General features: G+C 41.9%; 1 protein-coding gene across 4 annotated transcripts in view; it reads right to left on the bottom strand.

Annotated features, from left to right (window-relative positions):
* Nucleotides 1-6,005: 6,005 nt before the first annotated feature.
* The window catches only part of LOC121167089 (nibrin-like), a 36,336-nt gene continuing 15,327 nt past the window's right edge, over nucleotides 6,006-27,014 (bottom strand). For 2 of the 4 annotated variants that reach the window (XM_040996470.1, XM_040996468.1), the window contains 10 exons: nucleotides 26,538-26,731; nucleotides 20,997-21,094; nucleotides 20,194-20,323; nucleotides 18,247-18,513; nucleotides 15,962-16,406; nucleotides 12,310-12,396; nucleotides 11,037-11,189; nucleotides 9,707-9,820; nucleotides 7,258-7,307; nucleotides 6,007-6,153 (listed from right to left, as the gene is read on the bottom strand). In XM_040996470.1, the coding sequence (XP_040852404.1) occupies nucleotides 6,123-6,153; nucleotides 7,258-7,307; nucleotides 9,707-9,820; nucleotides 11,037-11,189; nucleotides 12,310-12,396; nucleotides 15,962-16,406; nucleotides 18,247-18,513; nucleotides 20,194-20,323; nucleotides 20,997-21,094; nucleotides 26,538-26,731 (1,569 nt within the window). In that variant the 3' untranslated portion in view covers nucleotides 6,007-6,122. Of the gene's footprint in view, nucleotides 6,154-7,257; nucleotides 7,308-9,706; nucleotides 9,821-11,036; nucleotides 11,190-12,309; nucleotides 12,397-15,961; nucleotides 16,407-18,246; nucleotides 18,514-20,193; nucleotides 20,324-20,996; nucleotides 21,095-26,537; nucleotides 26,732-27,014 lie in introns of all 4 variants that reach the window. The other 2 variants (XM_040996471.1, XM_040996472.1) reach the window with 2 other exon arrangements.

Genomic DNA, 27,014 nt, shown 5'->3' with positions numbered 1-27,014 from the left:
CCACTGCTGGCTTCCCCACATCCTTCCAGCTCCCTAAAGTGCCCAGGAGAACAGCCCAAGGTGGCCCAAGGACTTGGGCCCCTGCACCCACAGGAGACACCTGGCTGAAGCTCCTGGCTCCCAGCTTCAGCCTGACTCAGCCCTGGCCATTGTGACCCTCTTCCTTTCTCTAACTCTACCTTATAAAAACTAAAATCTAAAGAAACAAACAAAAAACCCCACCCATTTTCTTTATAATGTACACAGCCTCAAATATTTCAGTATAGCAATGGAAAAACAGACTAAAACAAGAGCACTTCAAAAGTGTTAACCTAGCATGTGTGAATACAGCCATGCATAATGCATACCCACATAAACAACACAACTTGTAAATGTGAAGTAGGAGAAAAGTACTGAAATAAAGCATTTCCTAAAAGAAGGAAAGAAAAAAACAAACAAAAAAAGTTTGTGGAAAATTGAAGTGCATATAAACTTGCTTTGGTGTAAAAAATTTCTGAAATTCCTGCACAGGTTTTTTATAATTGGTATCTTCCAGGGACTTTGTGAGGCCCCTTGTACACATCTGTTGGAGCGGCCACATGCCAGGGGGAGTTGCCCTGTGTGTGTGGGGGGGGGGTGCAGGAGATCACCAACCCACGCCAGGAGCCTTGGGCTGGAAAGGGAACCCCACCTTTCAAGTCTGGCCCTTCAGCACTCCCACACCCTCAGCCTCCCTAGGATGGAGACGGGCCATAAGTATGGGATGAGTGGACTCAGCAGGCCTGGGGGGCTCCCATCTGGCATAATCCCAGAAAGGGGCTGTTTTCAGGACTGCCCAAGGTGGTTCCCTGGCATGAAGGCTTTCTGCTTTTGCAGTTGTCCTGTGGTTTCAGCCAGCAAGACCATCCATGGTAAAGTTGTGATTCTCCTAGTGCAGACCTGGACTCCCAGGCTCTGCAGAGCAGCACTCCACAAGTGTTGCCACTTCAAGAATGCCACATTTCAGAAAGCTCACGGAAAGTGGAATTTAAAAGACAAGTTATTTGGCACCCTAAGATGTTGAAACCAGAGCATGTATTCTCATTATAGGCAGTTTTCATGTAAGATGAATAAAATCCCCCCTTTTGCACAGCATTCCACATTCCAGGAACTATTTGTGGTGGCCCTGTGTAAGTCCCTCCCTGTGGGAGGGAACACCTGCAAGCTGGGTCCACTTCCCACTCGCCTCACTCCACCTGCTTTTCCCTTTGCTGATCCATGGTCTTTCCGTATCAAACACCTGACTGGGAGGAGGATGCCAGAGAGTCCCAGTGGAGATCAAGGAGCCTGAGACTGGTCTTGGGGCCCCTGCACATCAGCTGTCAGCTTGGCCTATGCCTCCTGGAGCATCTCTGTAGTCCACCGCCACCTGCCCACCTTCATTACTCCCTTGCAGCACAAGGCCGTGCCCCTTTGCCTTCCATGCTCTGAGCTCTTTGCAGGCTTATCTTGTGTTCTGAAATGAGCTCAGGGCCTTCCTCATTCACAGTGGCCCTGCCCATCTGTTGCCCCCTCAACCTCCTGCAATTCCAGACCCCAATAGCGCTAACCAAGGAGGGGGTCTCTCTCAGGGCAGGGATCTCATACGTGCTACCATGTACACCTGTGTAGCACCAACTGTGCATGTGAATGGATGCTGCCCCATGGGTGACCAATGACTCCACGGGCCATGGCCAGGTGGGAACCCCCTGCCAGAGCCTGGGGCTGGGGACTTACCTGAAACCACGGGTCAGCACACCAGTGGCCAGGGCACAGTTCCCAGTTGCAGCCCCAACAGCTCTTGGGCTGGTTGTGGTTGTGGTTGTATTGCATTGTTGTTGTGTGGTGTTATAGAGAGGCTGGATGCAGTGCATGGGGAACACCTACATGTTTGTGCAGCTGCAGCTGTAGTTGCACAGCTCCCATTTGGCAGTAACCCACCTGCCTGTGCAAAGCAGCCCAGTTCAGCGCTCCTCTGCCCATGCTCCACCTGCCAGGGCACAGCAGCCCAGCTCAGCACCCCTCTTCTGCCTGTGACTCACCTGCCAGGGCAGAGCAGTATAGTTCAGACCCCCTTGGCCACAACAGGCTGGGGTGCCACACCCTGTAGCCTTGATGAACGTAGAACGAAGAGATGGAGCACACCCCACTGCCAAAGCACAGTTGTCTTCTTGCGGCAAGGTGCCAGGAGCCCAGACACTCCCGGGGGGGGGGGTGATTCCCGAGCACATCCATGACCAGAAGATGTGGACTGGGGCAGTGGCGAGGGGACATTTGGGGGCTGGGGAGGAGTCATAGTTCCACGTGCACCTGCTCCATGGATCTCTCCATCTGGGTTGGATACCAGCCCCGGCCCTTGTAGGCAGCTAGCCACCTGCTCAAACCTTGTTTAGGTAAGTCAGGCACGAGTCCCTCAACCTCACTTCTGCTTTCAGAAGTGCCTCCCTGTTCATGGGCATAACCGGTCCGGGTGGCAGGCACAGAGTCCCGACTATCCTTTGGTTCCCACTGCTGCCCATTCTAGCAGGGTACACCAAGCCACCTGACAACCTGCAAAACCAGACCTGATGTGATGTCCTGGCTTGCTACGGGACCGCTGGCCCCTTGTGGAGTTGAGATTATTTGGGGGGGTCTCCTATTTTTCTGGGGAAGGATTCAGGAAGGTGTGAGGGAGTCCCACTCCCTGGGGTGGGGCTTAGGGAGATCACGATGTGCACAGGGAGCTAAGGAAACCTTGAAGCCCCAGCTAATGCTGTTCCTGGGGCTCAGCAAGAAGGGGCAGAACAGGGGGAGGGGGTCATGGCGTTTTAAGGTATGGCCTGTGACATTAACATGCCAAATGGGCACCAATGCATGCCCTGGCTGTCCACTTCCAATTCAGCTTCCCGTTTATGGCCTGGGAAAGCAACAAGGGTGGGCCATGTGTTTGGGCTCCTGAGCCACATGAGCAAGCAGGAAGAAGTCTCTGACTCCTGGCCCAACCCGGGCTGTTACAGGCATCTGGGAAGTTAACCAGCACATGAAAGATTTCTCTAACTTTTTTTTCTTTTTAGATTTATTTATTTTTAATGAAAATGTGGATTTACGGAGAAAAGGAAAGACAGATACAGAGATCAAAGACAAGACGTTAAGACAGAGGCAAAGATGTTCCATCTGCTGGTTCACAATGGCTAGAGCTGAGCAAATCTCAAGTCAGAAGCCTGGCACCTCATCTACCAATTGGTGTGGGAGAAGGGGCAAAGGTGGTGCCACAGAGCAAGCTTATGGGGTGGGGCAATTGTGTCAGCCTGGTCAGGGCCACTTGAGTCGACTCCCTAGTTATGCAGTCAGGGGCTAGGCAGTCAGCAGACAGTGTGCGGAGGAGAGCAGGGCCAGGGGAAGAGCAGTGATGCAGATAATTAGTGAAGGTGGTGGGGGCACGGGTATGTCCATCACACACACACACACACACCATCCTCCCCTCCCCTCCACCCCCGTACCTTTACAGAGGCCCTTGGGGGACAGACTGGAGATGAACCATTACATCATGGTCCATAGTCCATGATCAAATGGCTTTCTGGACACTTCTCTGAATATCCTCACACATTTATAGACAACTTTAAAGTGCTTTTTTAAAAAAAATAAGATATCCACATATTTTTTTTTAATACACAAATTATCAGGATACAACAGTGAAACCTCACCAAAGGACCATGCTGGACAAGAATCAGCACCTCCTGCTCCAGGTCTAACAACTGCTGCCTTTCCTTTCCACTCTTCTTACCTCACACACTGTCCGCAGGCACCATGTGCACAGGCTTGGACCAGGGGGTGATGCTAAGGTGACCTGGGGGAGCCCTTAGAGGGTGGGGCCTAGTGGGAGGGCTGAAGGCCCTCTGTAGTGCTTGTTGCAGAGTGGGTTCCAGGCACTGGCTTGGCTGCCTGGCTCCCCCTGCAGTCTTCCCTGGGCCATCTACTACCCTTGTGGGAGGCCAAACCATGGGACTGCCTGATCTTGGACTTGAGTTCCCTACAGCCACAAGCCAAGTAAAGCTCTTACTGCACCTGTCAAGTTGCTGCTGGGGAATGTCAACATCTGGTCAGCTCCCCTCCTTGACTGCAGGTGTCAGGAAGCATTCCAGGTGCATGCAAAAGGCTACCGGACTTCTACTTAATGAGCCTTATTATATCTATTTCCTAGACACACTGTATATATATATTTATTCATCTGTTGTTTTCTTGCCCTGATCGTGCAGCCCATTTGACAGCATGCAGAAATTTCCTTTGATGGAGTGTTTCCTCCTTTGTAGTAAACTAGAGCTGCTCACTTACACAAGGGCCCACGCCCCCTGGCTCCTTTGGAAACTCACTTGGAGCTGTCGGCACCTGTGCCGCCTGATATGAAACTCCCCAGATCCCAGAATGCAGCTCTTCTACTTTATCACCTCAGAGTACCAAGTGATCGACAGATTAGTCTTGCTCACTTAAAAAAAAAATAATCAATACAAATGGCTTCTTGACCTCATCGTTAAATAAAGACATGACATCCTTAAACAGGAGTCAGCCTCTCCACGCCTGTGTGGATACACTACAATTCACCTCTTCTCCTGTTGATGGAGTTACGTTTTCCCCTCATGTGGAGGAATTACTGCAATGCACAGCCCTGTGGTCTCTGGCACACACATGCTCTCACTTCTGGCAGGTGCATGTCTAGTTGCTGGAGGGGGCGGCAGTAGCTTTAGCTGACACAGCTAAGTTTTTCCAGAGGAGTTGCCTGACTTATTCCAACCCATGGAGAAGGAGAATTTCATTATCACACACTCGCCAAGTTGTGTCACTTCCATCTCTCTTACGTATTTTAATGTTTATCTGTTTACTTCCATCTACTTGAGGATCAGAATAAGAGAGGAAGAGAGAGAGAACCAAAGATTTTTCCATTTATTGGTTCACTCCCCAAATGCCTGCAACAAGCCAAGACTGAGCAAGACCAGGCAGCAGCAGAAACTCCCCCAGGGTCTTCTACGTGGGTGACAGGGCCCAGGGTCTTGGCTTCACCTGCTGCTTTCCCAGGCACATCAGCAGCAAGCTGGCTTGGAAACAGACCCATGGAAACTCAAAGCAGTGCCCTAACACAGGATGAGCATGTGCTACTGTTGCAAGGAATGGCTTCATCTCCTGCACCACAACACTGGCCCCAGTTTTTCAACTTTAATCCACGGTTTCCAAAGAACCAAATTTGGTTTTGCACCTAACCCTTCAGCCTTTATCATTTCAATGTCCTTCCTTGAGGGGGCTTAATTTGCTGCTCTTCGTCTAATTTCTTGGTAATGATGTGTCAGGAGTGATTTTTACTTTTCTTCATGAATGCACTCGAGGCTCTGAAGCTCCACCCGACCACTGGGCTGGCTGTCTCCACAACTTCTGCTCCGACACTGTCATCATCATTCAGATATTAATGTATTCCCATCCACACTGTGATTTCTAACTTGACCCATCGATTACTTATTGACTGTGTCATTTAGTTTCCAAACATTCAGTATTTCTTGTCTTCCTTTTCCAGTCACCTGAGGCTAGTCTCTGTGCAATGTTTTTCATTATTCATACTTTGCTGGGTTTTCCCTGTGGCCAGCACATGCTTGTTGGAGATTTCCATACAATCCTCAGTCCCTACTACTAGAATAGCCATTTCATCTGGGTCCCTTCAGTTAAACATGACAGCAAGATGGAAAACAAACAAACAAAGAAGAGTAAAAATTATACAAATAAGCGTATGGTCATATAAACTACTAAATGGAAACGGGCAAAGTGCAGAACACAGTAAACATTATGCTCTCACTTGTGTAGAAAATTACTGAAAATATTACATGCGCAGGAATTTGAATAAGTATTAATACTCTGCACACAAAGGGCATGGTATCATGGATTTCTCTCTCTCTCTCTCTTTTTTTCCTGAGGGGAATCAAATAATGAGGACTGCAGCAGAGTTACACAAGAAAGGAACAGAGTTTTGTCCATTTTATTAAACAAACTTAGGCCATAAAATACTTGTGACTTAAATTTCTTCTATATACTAAATGTATATAACCCAGTTAGCGTGAAGTGTTTGCTAGAAATCGTTCCTCACAGCTTCTTTTTAAAACCTTCAGTTATCTTCTTCTTTTTGCATTAGGATTATATCTGCAAGGAAAGAATTGGCATTAAAGAATGTTAAAGTAAGGGATCATCATTTACTTTGAAAGCTTAAGACACACACAATAGCCAACAGGATGGAAATGCCAATTTCATCCTTTATTAAAGGACTGGCAGTTCATTTTCATTTATGCCTTTGATGTTGCTTTTATGAATATATTGTAAACTGAAACAAATCATTAACAAAAAATGTTATAAAGCACTAAAATAATTAAAACAATAGTTTAAAAGTCACGGTATGTTTATACTTCTTTCAGTAGGGCTTGGAATGGATCCCACACACCTGCACTCAGAAATTAAAGCATACCATTTGCACAACAGAACAGAATGAACCCCAAATAGAATTATAACTGTAGAAAAGTTTCTGCTACAGCAATTAAACAAATATAATTGGGCAACCTGACAGTCGCATTTAATCCTGAAGAAATCAGTATTAAACCAGTATAAAAGGCATTCTCATCTAAAAAAAGTGGATTGTATTTCCAAAATTAGAGAATCAACCAAACTGACTGTGAAAAGTACATGACTTTCTTCTGTCTTTACGATTAGAGAAAAAAAAAATTAGGAAAATGCACCCTCACACTGTGTTTCTCTTCTGTTTAGTATTTGAGCGTCAACTAAGACTTGTTTGGCCTATTACATTTTCAACACTCATTACACTCCTCTAAAACCTCCCACAAACTTTGAAAACTCCAATCTATTTTTCTTTGTTTTTATCTATGTGCCAATTAAAGTTAATGTCTGTCATTTTGTCTTAATGCAAAGCCCCATTCATTCATAAGTCTACTGAAGAGTTGAAAATAAATCTCAGAAAGTGGTCAAGTTCAGCTAGCTCAGGAAGCATCCTTTTCCCTGCATGAGCCAATACGGATGTTAACTACTTTGTGTTACAGCACAACTGCATCGACCCAAATTTGAAAGCTATACCCAATAAGCCCAACTGAGAGGTGCTCAAATAGTACAAGGAAATAGGTATCCTAAAAATAAAACATTCCCGTAGTGAAGGGCCTATTTGTCCAAAAGGGCAGAACAACAAAAAGGAATCTATATAAATAACAATGCAAAGTTTAAGAAAGCTGAATTAAACCTTACCTAAAGAGATCATCAGCAAGCGATTCTTCCTTGGCGTGCTGAATTTGCACCTGTTGAAATGAACACACTTTCAAACATTTGCTCAGGGGTGAATATTAAGGACATGAATATCCAGGCTGACGCGTCACAGTGAGCTCTGGCCTCCCGACCATCTCCCCCTCCACAAATCATTTGTTTTCACTTCACACTGAGACTATCATTGCCCCAGTGCTTGAACAGAACAATTCTACCCGACCTGCCTTCTACAGGTGTCCCACACATATTATTAGTTTGTTGAGTTTTTAATTGATCTTTCCAGCAGAACCCTTCTACTACATGGAATTCCAGTGCACTGACACAAGACCACTCATGAGCCTGAGATGGGGGTGCTTCCCCAGCAGCAAATGGGCTCCTTCCGTTTAGTCCCAGCTGAGCATGCTGAAGTGGCTGCTGAACTACCCCAGCCAGGCAGTACTTTTCATGCTAAAGTCCTCAGGCTTCTAACACATTAAAACAGAAAAACCATGTGCTGAGGGCATTTCCTCAAACCCGCCTCTGATCCCTTCATTTGCCATCCAAAACCCTTCAGTGACTGAGTCTGACCCTTACAAGGTGCAAATCCCTGGAGAACCTGGCTTCCTGTCACCTTCCTAATCATATCCTGCATCTCCAGACCTGTTCTTGGGCCCATGTCTTCACATCACTTAGCTATGGATGTTCTGGCCATTTGGAGAATGAACCAGCAGATGGAAGAACATCCTTCTCTGTCTCTCCTTCTCTCTGTAACTCTGCCTTTCAAATAAAAATAACATAAAGCCTAAAAATTTGCAAAAGAAGTAGAAGTAGATAGCAATAAGACAGTTATGCCTTAAATGTAGAGACCAATAAATAAGAAAAATATTTTAAAAGCTTTCACAGAGACTCTCCTAAAATGAAGCTTCAGAACTATATTCAAAAATCAGAACACTTATACAGTACTCTAGGAAAAGAAGTGGAGAACATTCGACAATGGTATATATTCTGTTTCCTACTGACTTTCAAGCTGAAAAAGGGATACTTCAAACACGCAAGTCATCCAGAAAGTGGAAACATTGGACTATCAAAAGATAGAGCAGGGGAGCTGGACAGAGGCACAAACAATACCCTCTGTGTTTACAGCAGAGAGGCAACAAATGACACACTTTCTGTGATGTTGGCAGGGACACAGAAGAAAACCCAAGGGGAGGATGAACTCAGCACTAAAGGGAGAAAGAAACGTAAACTACAAAACACAGGACAGACCACAGCACTGTGTGTGTCTCGACTCTGGCACCTGATAAAAGAAGGAAATAAAATTTTACTTTAGGCTTCTGACTCCAAATACATACTGAGTGCTCCAAAAACAAGTATCACAAGAGACTGTAAAGTGGTCACGTATTGGTGAGCAAGACTGGCATATAGATGCAAACTTTATTTTTCTGGAGGAAATAAACTGAACCTACAATCCAAAGAAAACACACAGATAACATTCCAAGGAAAGTGATCACAATCAGAGCATACAAAATAGATACTCTGGAAAAAAGGGCAAAACAGATCAAGGATCAAGAAATACCAGGTACTGATCTCACAGGCAAAGGAAAGAGGAACTTAAAAGAATCAGCAGGAAACAAGAAAATTTACAGAAGAATGCAACAGACTCCCAGTGATCCAACAATACACTAGGCTGAATTAGAACTCAATGGACTGAGGACATACCAACCAGAACTGAAGAAAGAAGCTGTAAATGGGGAGATGATCCGAAGATATCGCCAAAAATAAAGTTCAGTGACATAAAGAAAGAAAACATGTAGAAAAGTGGTCAGGATGCATGGGAGAAAAAGGTGAGAAAATCTAACTGATGCCAAATTGGACTTTCAGATGAGAACAGATTAAATAAAAACTGGAGCCCTGGTGTTAGGAATGTTTTGTTCTTAACTTGGATGGTGGTTGTGAGCACAGAAACACCCACTGATCTGCAGCTATCGTGCACTTGTTGGTAGGCACACCATATTTTAATGGTTTCCAAAATGGGCACTACTCAAGAAAATTCCCTATGATAAATGATCAGGTATGTTTACTTACACACAGTTCCTGCTTTAGAAACAGCAGGCTATCTATCAAATTTATCACTGATAGATTTGTAATAACCTACAGAAGTCTACACACCCATACTTTTTTTGTGGCTGAAAACTTTTTCCTGTTTAGATCAGAATGTTAACTAACCCACTTGCTTATGTACCATTTTGTAAACTAATACCAATAAAGTAGAATTTTCTAATAGAAGTGATCCAGAAAGTACAGATTAATCTCAAGGCTTCAGATCTCACGTTTCTTGAATGATCTCAGGCCAGTTATCCTTGTTTCTGGTTCTAAGTAGTTGTTTTTAAGAGCTCAATCTTAAGAAACTTGCATCTGTAGTGTATCTCAGTTTGTGGGCTTCACTTGTACTAACCTCCATCTCCTGCCTTAGCCACTCTTCCAATTCCGCATTCTTTCGAGCATTATGAGCTATTAGATCTGATCCTCCAATGATGTGTGGCAGTTTTCCTGCTCCGGGAAACGTGACCTGTTAATCAGTCAAAGTAATACGGTTTTTAACACTTAACTAACAAATACAATGATCAATTCATACTCTAAATGACCTTTTAACTATTTACAAATGAACAGTTTGCACTAAAAACATTCTGTGTGCAAATGCATTTTTCAAAGCACAACAACCACCATATTACTGATTTAGATAGAACTCAAATTCATTTTAATTAGAGGCAATTCAGTACCATTTCCAAATAAATTTGGTTTGAATACCATTTGTAGCTTAAAAATAATTTTTAGCATATCAATATTTCTCATGATTTTTATATATTCAAACTACTTTCTAAATATTTAACTACTTACACTGTTTTATACTTATTTACATACCAATAGCAAACACCACATTTTTCCCTGGTAACTTAATCAATAATAAAATCTCGTCCCTTTTGAGTTTCTATTCACAAGCCACAGCTGTGAGTTGGGAAAGAGCAAGTGCACCACTAAAAAGGCGTCATATGAGAGGGATCTCGTCTAAGCAGAAGAGATTGCTCCTGTCGGACGGAGTTCAGACCCCTCTAGATAGCATCATAGCAGGTACAAATCAACCTGAGAAATGACAACAGTACACGCTCACATCACAGACAAAGAGCTACACTATGTCAGTTACGGCAGACACTGAAATAATTACTGTCCTCTGATCAAATGCAGAGGGCAAAGGCCACCAGTTAGTGTTAGGTCTGGATCAAGAAACAAATCCCCAGAACAGATAATAAACTCGCACTGATTGAACCAGTGATATCCCATTAGTTGCGCTAATCAAGTTTATGTAATGTCAGTTCCTTAATAAGCAGGAATTCAGATCTGATGCAACATTCAGTGTCCATGGAGTAATGTGGGTCAATGATACACTTACATTATTGACACTGGTTCCAAACAGTTTTAATATATAAGCTAGATACGTAGTCAGGTGATATGATCTACACCATGGTATCGCACAATGATGAAACTGTCTCCTCAGAATGTATCTCAGTGTTGTTAAGGGATACATGACTGGGTTTCTATTTGGTTTTATAAAGGCATGTAATAATAGAATGCCTGCAGCCTTCATTACTGGTTGTGCTCAGCTTTTAAGTAGAAGAAACTGCATCCATTTTGAACATAAACTGCTTTCATTACCATTTAATCTTAACAATATTTCTAAAAACATTTCAAACACTGCCCTCTTGTGATACACTTAAAGAAAGAACTACCTTTTTGAATTTCTTGAAATTCTTCAGTTGACCATAATCAATATTTACATCCGACAGATTTCTGGAAGTGGAGATAACCACCAATGATCTAAATTCAGTCAGTAACAGCTTCTTTGGAAACTCCTCGCCATCTTCCCGAAGTTCATCATCGTTCTTAAATGGAGTCATAAGGGATGGAAAAGGAGAAATAAAATTACTTGTTATTTAGCAACTTACGGCAAAAACTTAGAACGTCTGAGGAGACACAAGTTTGCTTTTGGTGCCTGCACTTTGTATTTGGAACCAAATCATATCTTCCTCAAATCCCCAAAATTATTAATTCAAATGCTTTATAACTTTGGAAACATTTCAACACATTGGCCTGTAATAGGAGAATACAAATCATATGGGATTTTAAATTTAGTATCCTATCCTAATAAATAAACAGCTCACCTTCGTGCATATGTTCTCAATACAAAACCTCAGCACTGTCTGCTTCTCATTAGAACGGCTCACACAGATGATTACATATTCTACATGTTCCACAGGTCATCTACCATACTTAGGCATTCATGGATTCTCAGCACTTTTTTATTTTTAATTTCTTTAATACCTCAAAATAATCAATTTTTGTTTTCAGACGTTATCTCATTCACTCACAAGCCATTTCTTTCTCCAGATGAAGAGTTCTAAAATCAGCCTCAGGATTCCTTCAGACATCCTTCACTTGCTAACAGTGACCTCTGATTCATGACATTTGCTATTAGCTACCTAGTCAGTCACACAGCACCACTGTTGCAGCTGCTCCTGAAGCTGCTAAACTGGAAACAATAACAGGGGAAAGTGCTAACAGGTCTAAATTACAGGCAGTCAGGAAGGAAAGGAAAACCAGAACAGACAGCAAGCAGGGGTTCCTGAGACAGGCAGAGCACTGTCAGGGACTCTTTCTAAAAAGCAGTAGCCTAATAGCTCCACAGTTCACAAATATCTCACATCTCCCACCTGCCCTCCAGGTTTCACCTTCATTATTTAAGAACTTGATTTTTATGAGTCTGAAAATGTCTTGCTCCTGGTCATGTACCTACTGATGTCACAGGAGGCAAGGAATGACTCCATACTGTCACAGTTAACAACAGCATTCATTTCCAGAGGAGGCACAAGGAAGAACAGGATCAGAATTGCAGAAAGAGAAACAATTAATCCTAAGAATGTACAATGAAGGAAACAGATGACAGTTGCTCCCTACACGTCAGATCTCGTACAAATAAAATAGAACACATAAAAATTTCCTCACGCAAGCTTCTTCTTTGATGGACACTTCTTTGACTGACCACAGTGATTCTTGCTTGAGATTAAACTTCTTCCCAATTTCACTTTCTTGCTAAAGGAATAAAATTCATAAAATATTGTTCATAGGAGTTACCAAAAATATACATATTTACTTAACTTGAAAGGCAGAGTTACAGAGAAAGAAGCAGAAAAAGATCTTCCTTCTGCTGGTTCACTCACCCAATGGACACAACAACTAGGATTGGGCCAGGCCAAACCCAGGTTCCAGGAGCCAGGAGCTCCATGAGGGTCTCCCAGATGGCTGACAGCAGAAGATGGCCCAAGACCTTGAGCTACTTGCCTCCCACCTGGAGTCCTAGAACTTCCTGGCTTCACCTGCCAGTCCTGGAGGCTGTGACCACCTGAAGAGTGAACTAGCACATGCAAGCTTTCCTTGTCTCTGCCTCTCTGTAGCCCTGACTTTCAAATCAATCAATCAATCTTAAACACAAGCCACTGTCCACTGGGCAAGCCAAACAGACTTTGTTCAGGCCTATAGTAAGTTCTACAAGCACACTGAGTTCCCCTAAAATCATTTGCCATTGTATCACTGCCCCCTTCTTCTCCCCTTCCCTGAGGAAAAGTGGGACCTATGTTTCTGCATAACTGGGATTGTGGTAAACACTTGTGTGGCCTTGCCCCATGATGTGAATCTTTCCCCTTCTTTAAATGCCTTTCCTCCTACTTCATTCTGTCACTTTATTCCAGGAAAGGTTCATAGGGCAGAGGGAAATTGTTCCTTCATTCCTATAGTGGGAATACCAATAAACTGTCACTGTACTTCCCTTTGTCTTCCACATTTCCTAATTCTCGCAAATGACTTGTATAATCAAAAGAAAAACACCTTAATTCCGTTTAGATATGTTACATTGGGATCTTAACTCATATTTACAATTATAAAGTCACATTAACTGTTCAAGATACTTGTCTGCAATGAAAGTGGAGAGTGTCCTGTATAGAATCACAGTATCTTTCATGCTGAGATGTCCAGATCATGTTCTAGGCAAAACCATATTACATAAAGAGTTTCCTAAACTTTCAGTAATACTACAATCCCTTTAGATACAGTGCACGACATATCATTTTATATAAAGTTTTCAATGTTACAGCAATAAATATTCACATCACTTTTGAAAAGGAGATTGGAAAGTGCATGTTTAGGAACTAAAGAAAATTAATGCTTCACTCACCAATTATTACGAGTAAATATGTGTCTTCAATCTTACTAGGCATGACTACTTTAATATACATCCAGTTGCTATCACCTTCAGAATATTTTAACTTGATTTAGACACAATGATAACATACATTCAATATATGAACCTTCTCCTACCTTCCTCTTCTCTACATCCTCCAACCTTCTAATTCTCCTAGGGTTTTATTTTTTTTTAATAATAACATTTATCTAGTTATTTGAAACACAGTTACTGACAGAGAAGGAGAGAGATATCTTCCATCCATCGGCTCGCTTTCCAGGTAGCTGCATTGCCTAGAACTAAGCCAGGCTGAAACCAGGAGCTTCACCCAAGTCTCACACAGGTGGCAGGGGTCCAAACGTTTGGACCATTCCCACTGCTTTTCCCTGGCCATTGGCAGGGAGCTGGATCAGAAGAGGAGCAGCAAAGACAAACCAGTTCCTATATGGGATGCAGACATGGCACGCAGTGGCTTAACCCACCACACCATAATACCAGCCTTTAACTTTTTATTTTGTAACTTAGAGAATCACATAATTATCAACGTGGATTCTCAGAATGTAAGCTTGGGGATGACCTATACTTTTTCTCATGTGTCATGTAAGTCTATCACCAGGTCAGAGATCTTACTCAAGGCCTATGAAAAAATAACATCTCAGATTGCCTTTCTTATTTGCATGTTCAGTCTCCAGTATAACTAACTAAATGAACGAATGACATTCTGGGAAAGCTGACAGAAGAGATCAAAATCCACAGGGCATCAACATAAGTCCCAGTATCTGTGAGACCCAGTACAGTTAGTGTCCGCCCATGTTCAATGGATATTTACTACTGCACTGTAGGCTGATTGTAAATATAATGATGGTATCTCCCAAGTAATAGCTATTATGACAGGGTAGTGGAAAATGATATAATTTTAAATGAGAAGGAAAACTTTGGACTAGGCGGATATAATGAGGGGAGGAAGAACTAGACCACAGACGCAGTGGGTGCTACTAAGAAGAATGTTACCATTGCAGGAGGCAATTGCCTAGATTGTCTTGGACCTAGACAAGTGTTCTACTGTTGGGAGAAAAGCAGCCAATAGCAGGTGGGCATTCTTGGCCTGGATAATGCCAATCCAGTGTTATGTAAATCAGTGTGCCAGCATAGCTGCTTATTTTATCTTATTGATTTAAAAGATTTGCAGCAAATGCCATGCAGTGGGGGGCAGGGGACAGACACTAGGCTGGGAAGCCCCCTGCACACACTGGCCCTCGGGCTTACTGTGTGCTGCTCAATGGCAGGGGTGCTGCAGACTACCTGAGGAAGGGGGTCAGGGGCCTGTTGCAGTGGGGAGCTCTGAGAGCATGCCTGACAGATGAGGAGTGACCTCATAAGACTTGGAGCTGATAAACCTTGCAAATTTTCTCAACCTCATGCAACGAAGCCGACACAACCCAGAACTAACACAACCACTCAAGTTATCAGCCTTGCAACATTCTTCCCCACATCGGGGTCTCTAATTCTCATCAAATGACTGGCCCCCATCCCTAGGTGCTGATGTAGTTTGACAGCAAGGAGTGACTGCCTTTCTTTCCCACTGTGGACACATGAGAAAAAAACAAAAAAGAACTGATACATTTGTCCCACCCTCCTCCCTCCCCACCCTAACTGGAGGCCCACATGCTCTACATTTCCCTCAATTTTGTAAATAACACTGAAAATAAAATAAAAGTTCAAACAGAATAGAAATAACTGAAAAAGGATAAAATCATTGCAGGAATAGCACTAAGTTTTCCATTTTAACTCACAGTAAATCTATGGACATACTAGAATCTGTATTAAGTCCCAAAGTAGAAAGAACAGTTCTAGGGGCTGGCATTGTGCTAACGTGGTTTAAGCTGCACATTGTGTTACCAGTACACCATACCTGAGGGCCAGTTCAAATTCTCCTGCTCCACTCCTGTTCCAGCTTCCTGCTGACACGCCCGCCTAGGAAGGGAGCAGCTTAAGTACTTAGTTCCCTGTCACCAATATGGAAGACCAGGATGTAACTCCTGGCTCCAGGATTTGGCCGTAACTGCTATTGCCATTTGTCAAGTGAGCTGGCAGCTGGAAGGTATCTCTCTCAACAGCCCTCTCTGTTACTCTTTCAAACAAATACATACATTTTAGAAAAAAAAAAAAAAAGGAAAGCACAGAATAGTTCTACCATCAACATAGTTTAGAAGCTACCTTTTGGAAATCCAGCTCAGGCTGGATTCAACATGTCACCACGGGGAGACCTGCATGGAATTCCTATTGCTGAGATTGAGCTTGCCAAGTCCAGGTTGTCATGGCCACCTGGCTGCAATCTCTCTCTCTCCCCACATCCTTCCCTTCTTGTCACACCGCCTTTCAAATAAATAATTCAGTACACAAATTTTAAAAGACACTTACAGATCCTTTGTCTCTTTCTAGTGCTGTTTCATCATTGCGAGTGCTGCCTGTTTCCAGATCCATCTTGGTCCTTTTTCTCATATTGACATTGTCCTCTTGTTTATGAACATTCACTTGCATTTCCAACTCTGGTTTTGCGTTCTTGAATAACTCTTCCAAGACTTCATCTTCTATGGCCTGATCATCCATTTCTTTTCTCTTTTTAGTTATTAGCTTTTCCGGGCAAAGAGACTGATGAGCAGAATTTTTCACATCAGATTTGAAATTGTTCACTAGAATCAAGTTATCTGTTTCTTTGTCAAGAGGCTCATTCTGAGATAGATGCTGCTGTGTGTTTTCCCATATTAAGACTGGGGCAGGTTGGGTTTGTTCTAGAAGAGAACAAGACATTTCTGTTCGTGCTGACTTGGATGAAGACATTTCTTGATCTTCTCCATCTCTTTCCCTTAGATTTCAACAAAGAAAAGACACAAACAGATCATGAGTACAGTTAAGTAATTTTTCAGTTAGGTAAGATTTACAGTTCCCTCCATCTAATTCACAATGTATTCTTGATTTTCATAATTAATACTATCACTGGAAACCAACCACAGACATTTGAAAGCATTTCATATTTATACACATTCTACAGTTGTGATAGGACTAATGGACCTTGTGGCTCAAGCAATATGGAAATCCATATTTTCTCTGCTGAAGCAGAACTGATTAATCACTGCTGAGAAAAAGGTAAAAACAACAACAAAAAAAGTCTAAAAATACTCTGCTGCCAGGAGACAGCAGCTGATGTGTAATGTAGGGAATTGTGGGCAGTGAACATTATCCAAAGGATAAAACTTGACAGGTTAACTCACTTTAAGTTAACAAATCAGAGTAACTAAATCTTCAAGATGCTACTGACGTTCAGTGCATTTACTGTGTGACCGGATCACGAAAACACAAAGACCTAGGTCCCTGCTCTCACATGCTTACTGGATTAGTGCTGAACTGGACCCGTGAAGGTGATGTTTAACACTGATTTAATATAAGGCTGTATGACGGGCAGAATGACTAAGAGAATTTTATAGTAACTTAGGTGATCAGAATTCAAACCAGGGAGCCGCAGCTCAGACAGGAAGGGAAGGACTGAAAAGATACTGAGAAGCAGCAGCAACACATTTATCTTGAGAGGCACAGAAGAGTTAACCACAAGGGAAATGATCACAAACAACAGCCAAAAGAACCCAAAAAAACCAGAACGACCCCCCAAAATCAGAATGCTTAAAAAACATACAAAAATGTGTGAAGAAACTCTCTCAGGGCCAAATCGGACAGATCTAAGAACCTGGATAGGCCACTATTGTGAAAAACAAATGAAGACTACAATAAAGAGAAAGATTTAACTGTTAAGCACTAGGCAACTGTGTCCAAGGATGTCCCTTATAGATGATGCATTGCTGGTTAAGAGACAAGCCCTACAAAATGGCAGAAATATCAAGGATCTGTTTTAGAAAATATTCATTGATCGAAAGGCAAACACACTTCATGCCAGAGTGATATAGACAGATCTCTTTCATACATTAGTTAATTCCCCAAATGGCTGTGCAGGCCCAAGTCAGAACCCTGCAATGCCATGCAGCTCTTCCACGTGGGTGGCTCGAGACCAAGTACTAGGGACCTACACTAGCAGGTAGCTGGACTGAGGGCAATACAACCAGGACTATGACAGAACTCTTGATTATCGCAAGCATCAACTGAATGCACTCTGCACAACAACGCTAGTCCAGCAATAATCATCTTGAGCAGCTTCATGGTGACTTTAGAAACAAAAGGGAAGGGGCCAGCATAATGGCTCAAGTGGCTAATTCTCTGCTTGCAGCGCTGTCATCCTGTATGGGCACCGGTTCATGTCACTGCTGCTCCACTTCTCATCCAGCTCCCTTCTTGTGGTTTGCAAAGGTGGTGGAAGATGGCCTGCATCCTTGGGACTGTGCAACCCCACATGGGAGACACAGAGGAAGCTCCTGAGCTTGCCTTCAGATCAGTTCAGTCCCAGGCACTGCAGCCATTGGGGAATGAATCAGCAGACAGAGGATCTTTCTCTGTCTTTCCCTCTCTCTGCAAATTTGCCTTTTCCAAGAAAAATAAGCAAAATCTTAAAAAAAAATCCACAAAAAGTAATTTCATCTAGGAGAATTATTATCCACAAGCACACGCAGAGGCAAAATAGGACTAAAGAAAATGCCAACTATATAATAATAGAAAAACAAGATTTTCTAGAGACACAGGAAAGTCATCTAAACATTTACCTTTTTTTAGGAAATGGTTGAAAGTAGTTTTTGATGGAGTTAGTCTGCTGCTGAGAAGCCCATTTTCTACCTTTATGGTCACCTGCAAACTTTGTTGGTGAACCTTGAGAGTCTGACATTTGCTTCCTTTCCAGAGTATTTGATACTTGATTATGAGAACCTGTTTGGGGAGATTCCTTTACAATGGATCTTTCCTGTGCAAGTGTTACAGACTTTTGTTCCAATCTGCACATCTGGATTTCTTTTGGCCTTTCACTCAAATCCATACTGTAGCAAAAGGAAAAAAATGCAAGTAGGTAATCAAGTTTACAGCAAATTTATCTACAAATAAGGATGTTGGAGAGGTCTAAAGTGATGTAACTTTAGGAGCAAAGTCCTGACAGACACTATTTCACTGGACTGATGTTACCGTCCAAGGGAGCAGCTAGGGTCAGACAAGCCCCAGGAGGAAGAGTTTCATCCTCACAAGCATGTATTTTCAGGCATGCTCTAACAGATAAACAGCCTACACAAGGAAAATCTACCTTGTCTCTTATTATAGACCAAATGAAGCAATAACCGAAGATAAATGCTTATTTTCTTTCTAAAATTATTTCTAAGTAAATGTGCCATAATAAAAAAAATTGAGAAAAATCTGTCATTCCAATATCACTTGTAAAGAACTATTTATATCACAATAGATGGGTTGATGTTGATATTCCAGCCAGATGGCATCTCTAGAACAGAACAGAACTCCATAACTGGCAGAAAATAGTTTAAAGACAGTTTTACAGCATATGGTTGGATAATGCCAATGCTATTATTTTCACACACACACATTCACCCATAGCACAACAGGTAAACTTGTCATTCAGCATCCAAAATAGTGTCTCTGTTTAAAAAGTTAAATCTGACCTCAATATAAATGTAAGTATAGCAATAACTAAATACAGTCCAATATATGAGTAGGGATAGCTCAAATACTTAACACGAACACTTCATTGAGGAGTATTTAAAATAAAATAAATTATCTTGAATAAAAAGTATAACAGAGCAAGCTAATCTAATGCATTCCAAAGAAAGTCATCTCAAAAAAATAAAACCCCCAAATGCTTAACAAACATAAAAGCACTAAATAAGCTATCTTTATAGAGAAATATTTCAATTGTAAGTAATTCTGTCAATGGGAGCATCTCCTTTTAAGAAATCGAGGTAGTTCTATGGGATCCCTGGATCCTTGTCCCTTCCCTCTCCTCCCACTTCTTCCCTTTCCCCTCCCATTTCCTCTCCTTCTCTGTCCCCTCCCCTCTCCATCCCTCCCTTCCCTTCTTCTCTGCTCTCCCCTCTACACCCCTCCTTTACTCTCCCCTCCTTTCCTCTAACCTCCCTACCTCTCCCCTCCTCTCCCACTGCACAGAAGAATGACAACCATCCTGGATGGGATGGCGTGGGCAGCACAGACTTCATCATGCTGAGAATGGCACAACATTTGAAGCTTACAAAATGCTTTTCTGCAATGTTCCACTTAACCATTTTTGATCATAGTTGACTACAGATAATAGAAGCTCCAAAAAGAAAACTATGGATAAAGGAAAACTACCATTGTTTCAAACTTATATCACAAGTGACAAAGCTGTGTAATTCTTTCTAGTCTACAAGACACAGCTGAAGGAAATGAAAAAAAGAAATTCACCATAAGCCAAGCATCTATAGTGCTGGCTTCCATGCCACAAAGGCAAAACTGAGTAGATGCAACAGAAAAGCCCAAGGGCTAAAATACTTAGTTGCTGGTCCCTTACAGAAAATTGATGACTTCTATTCTGTCACCTTCCCTGCCATCCTACTTTCCCATGCTTCATCTCCTAAGACATGATGTGATAAAGGCACTGACTATTTCTTCATCATACTAATCTATCATTAATCTAGTGGCAGCACATTGGCAAAAGCTTGTTAACACAGATGCCTTACCACGTATCTACTTGCTCTGACTCTGTGTCAACGACATACGTTGTAGTGTTCACTGGGAGACTTGGCCTTAGTTTTTCATCAACCAATAAGGCTTGTGAAAGGCTTGGCCCTGGAGTCGTTGTCTTTGCTCCTGTAAATCACACAAGTGAACAAGTAGAAACAAAACAAAGGAAAAACAATCACAAGGGCTAGAACCAAGAGAGACATTTAGTCTCTGCATTTCCACAACTACCACACTGGACCAAAGCACCAGCCTCTTTTTCACCTTGAGCTTTTCACTTGTACCCACCCTTCCACTACAGACTTTAGGAATCCATTCTCCACACAAATCCAGGCTAATCCTTCTTGTCTACCTGGACACTCTGTAACACAGACATATAATCTGCCTTCTCCCTCGTTCAGGATGCACTTCAGTGAAGCCCTCCACGCCTGCCTCACTACAAGAGCTTGTCCTCAATCACTTTCTCTTCACCTTGCTTTACTCCTCTCTTTCTTTGTACTTGGCCCTATCTGAACTGAGGCAGTAGACTGATGTTTACTTTGGAATCCTGAGCTTTAGGATATAAAATTCATTAAAAGAGGCCTGCATTACTTTATTCACCAAGGTGTCTTCAACACCAGAACAGAGCTTAGTACCTGATAGCCACGAATATTTACTAAGTTAATAAAAGTATGCATGTATAAACAAATGTTTTCAAGACTGCAAATGCAATCGGTCTTAGAAAGCATAACAGTACATAGCACATACACAGACTATGACTAAATGATAAAGTTGCTAAACCACAGAATAATGTTTTAATTACCTAAACTGGGCTGGTGCTGAGGATCACAATAATTCTCTGTAGTCATGAAAATAACTGCCAATCCAATTTCTGCTTCAGGAATAGGTCGAAGACCCTGTCTAGCAGGACAAAATATTAAGATTACATCATGCAAAATCAATCTTATGTTTCTCCCTGAAACCATAATTTTTTGGTGTGAACAGAATTTCAAACACAGACCTAGCTTCCATTAATAACACTGCAGCAGTATATTACATTAGACAAGTCTATCGTACTTTATGAAGTCAGGTAACTATCTGTAAAATGAAAAAAAAAAGTCAGAAAAAGATACAGATCTTTATAGTCATAAATTTCTATAATTTTTACAGCGAGCAGAAAATAGCAATTCCAAGATGAAAAAATAAGATAGTATTATAAATTACTCTATGATGACAATGATACAAGAAAAAGGGAAAAAAAAAAGAAGTAGAAAGGACTACATACAAGCTATAGCTATACATGTGCTACTTCTGCACTTCAAATAAACTTCGACAATCGAATGTATTAAAGTATCCCCTTTTGGGGGGCGGGTTATTTATTTTTATTGGAAAGGCAGATTATCTTCTGTCCTCTGGTTCATTCCCTAAATTGCCACAATAGCCGGAGCTGAGCACATCAAAACCCAGGAGCTTCTTTCAGGTCTCCCATATGGGTACACAGTCCACAAATTGGGCCATCTTCCATTGCTTTTCCAGGACATTAGCCCGGAGCTGGACGGGAAGTGGACACCAACTGGCATCTACAGGGGATCCTGGAGCTTGTAAGGGGAGGATTAGCCACATGAGCCACTGCCCTGGGCCCTGAAGTATCTTCTTAAAGGAATCTCGTAGTATACCAATTTGCTGCTATTTTACACTGTGAATGACTGATTTTATAAAACAAAGATAATTATGAACTGAACTTTAAAAAGGGTTTAAGTACAGGTATAATCCTAAAAATTTTATACTCAAACATTTTGAAGACATTACAACCAGCTGATCACAAATACCTATATATCTTTTAGGCAACTTAAAACTAGTATTTAAATGCCCTGTTAAGTTTTTTAAAACTATAAATTATAATATGCAATTTGTTCTGAAGAGTCAGTACCTGAAATATTGCGGGAAGACAAAAGAAGCATCTTTCATATTATTAAAATTGTTGAATATTTATCTGAGAGGCAGACACAGAGTTTGCAAGCTTTGACCCACTAGCTCATTTAAATAGGCACAATGACTGGGGCTGGGCCAGTTGCAAGCTCAGTAACTGAGGAAGCAATCCAGCTCTCCCATGGCTTTGGCAGCGGCCCAGTTACTGGACACTGTTGCTTCCCAAGATCTGTACTGTTGGGAAGCTAGAGTCGGGAGGCAAAATAAGGAACTGTATCCAGGTACTCTGATGTGGGAGAGTGGCATCTTCATTAAAGCATTCAGCTAAATGCCTGCCCCACTGCTTCTGAAATCAATAAAGAGAGTAATGTGGTCACCATTACTACATTTATTCAACACTGCTCTCACAGCTCCAAATAGAACAAAACAAACAAAAAGAGAGAGAAAAAAAAAACAGATCAGAGGCTCAGGGATTAGGAAAGAGAGCAGACGTGTTATTATCTGTAGGTACAATTTATAGAAAACAGGAATAAATGACTAAGGGTTAAATGGGAGTCTAAGGAGGTGGCTGCACAGAGGATGAATATCTAAATGTCAGCACTTTACAAACATCAACAGCAAATAACCAGAAAGTACCATCAGGGAGACAGTATCATGCATCTGCATAGTACCATAGGGTGCCTACTATCTACAAATGAATCTAACAAAAATATTAAAATGTCCACACAGCAAACACAAAATTATAGTGATTTATAAGGGTCTTTAAAAGGCCTAAGCGAATGGTTAGGGACATCATATCCACAGATACTAATCAACACCTAATTCTACTTCGTGCACATACATTCAGTGGAATTCCAAGAGAAGTCCAACACAGCTTTTGATACTGTGATTCTAAACGTACATGGAAAATTGAGAAGCAAATAATAGCTGGGATGCGTCTGAAGAAGTGGAGAAAAAGTCTCCCAGCAGAGAGGAATTCACTGAAGTGACAACAATTATGACAAAGTGGTAAATGTGGCATGACACATTCATCAGTGGAATAAAACAAAGGTAAAAGCATAGCTGCACATGTAGGAACTTTGTTATGCAACAGAAAAAAAAAACAACCATGAAAAGCAAAATAAGACTAGTAAAAAGTCAATAAAACATGAGCATTTTCTGACCTACAAAAATATTTCTTAAACATAAACAAAATCACTGACTACAAAAGTTGTCAATTTCACTACAATAAACTTAAGGGCTTTTTATTTATCATCACATTAAAACATGTGCTCCAAAGTTACAAGTTACAAAAAATTAACAGATTTTGCAATACTCCTAAGTAAAGAAACAAACAAAAATGAATTAATAAAAAGTTTCTATAAATGTAAAAAGAACACAGAAACATGCAAATACTAAGATGGCCTGTGGGCTCAGCACGATGGCTCAGTGGCTAAATCCTTGCCGTGCAAGCGCCAATATCACATACAGGCGCTGGTTCATGTCCTGGCTGTTCCACTTCCCAGCCAGCTCCCTGCTTGTGGCCTGGGAAAGCAGTCCAGGATGGCCCAAAGCCTTGGGACCCTGCACCCATGTGGGAGACCAGGAAGAAGCTCCTTTCTCCTGGTATTGGATCACCTCAGTTCTGGCCGTTGTGGCCACTTGCTGTGTAAAGCAGTGGAGATAAGATCTTTCTTTCTGTGTCGGTCAGGTTGCCTCTGTAAATCTGCCTTTCCAGTAAAAAAAAAATAAATAAATACATGAATCTCAACCAAAAAAAAAAAAAAAGGCCTGGTATTTGTACCAGACATTTATTCTCCAAACATTTATTTACAAATTAACCTTTACATGAAATGTTTCTAAAAGTCTATTTTTTTAAACAAACACTGTAAAGAATGCAAATATTCTTTGATAGTTCAAGATGTAACCAACAGTTAAGATTTTTTTCTTTTTTGAATGTGAGAATGAGGGCAACGGAGAGTCCACAGCCAAGTCTGTGCCAGGCCAAAGCTAGGAGTCAGGAACTCCATTCTGGTCTCCCATATGGGTAGTAGCTGCCCAAGTACTTGGTACATCTTCTGGTGCCTTCTTAAGTGCCTTAGCAGGACGCAGGATCTGAAATGGAGCAGCCAGGACTGGAACAAGCCCTCTTATAAGGCATACTGCAGTGCTGCAAGTATGGTTACTTAACCTGCAGTGCCACAACACCAACCATCTTTTTCAAACTCTTGAGACTTCTCTGCCTATCCCAGAGTCCTTCACCCTTATCCTGGCCCCAAAACAAATAACAAGTGCAAAGACTATAGAAGCAAATATCATCGTATGACCAAGGCTGTCAGTCCAACCTTGTACTCCACTGAGGGTTTCTTCCCAGCATTTATGTATGCGGAAAGCAACATGCACTGCTGAAGAGCCTGGACTAGAGAACTAGGCACCTGGATCCCTATTCTGGTTATTCTGGGACTCAAATTGGCACTCATATGGGATGCTTACACCACAGCCTAGTACATCATGGTGACGGCCCCTGAAATTTATTTTCTATTTAGCAAACCCACATGAGGAAAAAGCAAAGTAATCGACATCGTCAGAAGGACTCTGGGAACAGGACAACTGAATCTCTAAGAAAGCTGGTGATGAATTTCTCGGGCATATCTGCACTCAAGGTCCCAACTATGTATCTTCTTAGGTGAGTATAAATTTAGTCAACAGACTAGCAAACCTGGTATTTCCATTGTGAGAAGTTGGTGTGATGGAGGGGGTGAACAATTCACTAGAGAGAGTGAGCAGAGCTAGGGTAACTGAACTCACCCTGCAAGGAGGCAGGAGACAGGCAGGTCCCCATGGAGTGGCTGACAACTGTGGCCACACAGATAGTGACCTGAGGGGTGCACCTGCAGTGCAGTCCCTTATTCCTTATGCTGACTGCCACCACATGCTCGGAAGGGAGCAGTGGGTGGAACACCTCAGGCTGTCTGTTCCAATATTGACCAATTAAAGAAGCATACTTGTAGCTACAATTGGATCCTCAGCTGGGATGAGCTTTCTCTGGTCCACCACATTTTTCTGGTAGGAGATTAGCGATTTTGCCCTGTGCTGGGGAATCTGTATTGTCCGTCATCCTAGAGGACTCCACCGAGTGCTCCAGGAACACCCTCCACAATTTCACAAATCCTTTTAAGCTTCAATAACACTGAGACTGTGGATCCAGTGGCACGGTGGCTAGGTCTGAGCTGCTTCACTTCCAATCCAGCTCCCTGCTGATGTGCCTATGAATGCAGGGGAGGATGGCCCCAGTGCTTGGGCGTTTGTACCCACGGGGAAGAAGCTCCAGGTTCCTGCTTTTGGATCAGTCCAGCTGCAGTCACTGCAGCCACGTGGGAAGATCTCTTTCTGTCTCCCCCTTTTCCCTTCTATGACCCAACCTTTCATATAAATAAATCTTAAAATAAAAATAATAATATTGCTAAGATTGTTAACCAATAAAAAGCTGATGGCAGAATGGCAGAAACCCTTGACTGAACGTATCTATTGACTCTATCAGCACTACAAATACTAAAGTATCTGACCTTTATTTTTTTTTCTTGTCTCCTCAAAATTACATTATAAAGGAAGAAAAAATTTTATATGACTTTTAATATGTAGTTATGAAAGGATGAATACATTTCAGCTTTAAGCAACTTCAGAAAGAAATTATCTTGAATTTTAACCTTAACTATATCATATTCAGCAAAAAAGCTTAATATGACTTTATTCAATCAGACAGGCTAAATACAAATTCTATTATTGTAAAAAAAAAAAAAGAGGCGGAAAACATGCTGATAAAACTGTTCCTAGCAAACCAAGTCACACTCAATTTTCAAGTAAACCACATGGCATAACTATCACAAGAATTCTTGTATCTAGGAAGCGTCTTCAAAAGTTCATAGAAACTGGGCCCGGCGCGGTGGCACAAGTGGTTAAAGGTCCTCGCCTTGCACGCCCGGGATCCCATAGGGGCACCGGTTCTAATCCCGGCAGCCCCGCTTCCCTTCCAGCTCCCTGCCTGTGGCCTGGGAAAGCAGTCGAGGACGGCCCAAAGCTTTGGGACCCTGCACCCGCGTGGGAGACCCGGAAGAGGCTCCTGGCTTCGGATCGGCATAGTATCGGCCGTTGTGCTCACTTGGGGAGTGAATCATCAGACAGAAGATCTTCCTCTCTGTCTCTCCTCTCTGTATATCCGCTTTCCAATAAAAAAATAATAAAAATAAATCTTTAAAAAAAAAAGTTCATAGAAACTGTGTTATGAAAACACTACCTATGAATTTTCAAGTGTTTTTCCCAAATGAATGTCTTTTAAGGTCATTTTCTCCCAGGCTTCTCAAGTAAGCTAGTACTTTTACATTACTAAATGAAGTGTAATCAAAATGTCACATAAAACTTCCCATTTGCATTTTAATTTAAAATAATAGTGCTGTACCTCTGAAGCATCTCCATAATTGAGTGAATCCATTTTTTCTGAGAGTCAGGAATTACCATTTGTGTACTGGTTATTGCTATATCAATAACACACGTTCCAGGAGCTGAAAAGAAGCTATCCTCTTCTTCATTTTCTTCTGTTATCAACTTAGCTTCTCCACCTCCAAAGACAACTGCTGAACTTAGTTTCTTATACTAAAAATGGAAAGAAACATGTTTTGTTAGCCAAAGTGTCCTGAGATAACTTTTGCTATGTAAAAATAGAATTTGGAAAATAAAACGGAATTGGAATTTAAACAGAATTGGTTCTACTCCTAGAATAGATCATTTGAGATTTCATTTTGGGCAGAATCCTTACTCAGAAGTTCTCCATGCAGCCCTGGAACCATTACCTTGTCCACAGTAACATCATCGTCATCATCAGACTTACTCTGTCGGCTTACCCGCATGACTTTCTGCAGTAACAAAGTGTTAGGAC

Source organism: Ochotona curzoniae, unplaced genomic scaffold (genome assembly GCF_017591425.1).
Source record: "Ochotona curzoniae isolate NIBS_2020 unplaced genomic scaffold, NIBS_Ocur_1.0 patch319, whole genome shotgun sequence".
NCBI lineage: Eukaryota > Metazoa > Chordata > Mammalia > Lagomorpha > Ochotonidae > Ochotona > Ochotona curzoniae.
The sequence above is the reverse complement of the archived record's forward strand: the minus strand, read 5'-3'. Positions and strand labels throughout refer to the sequence as shown.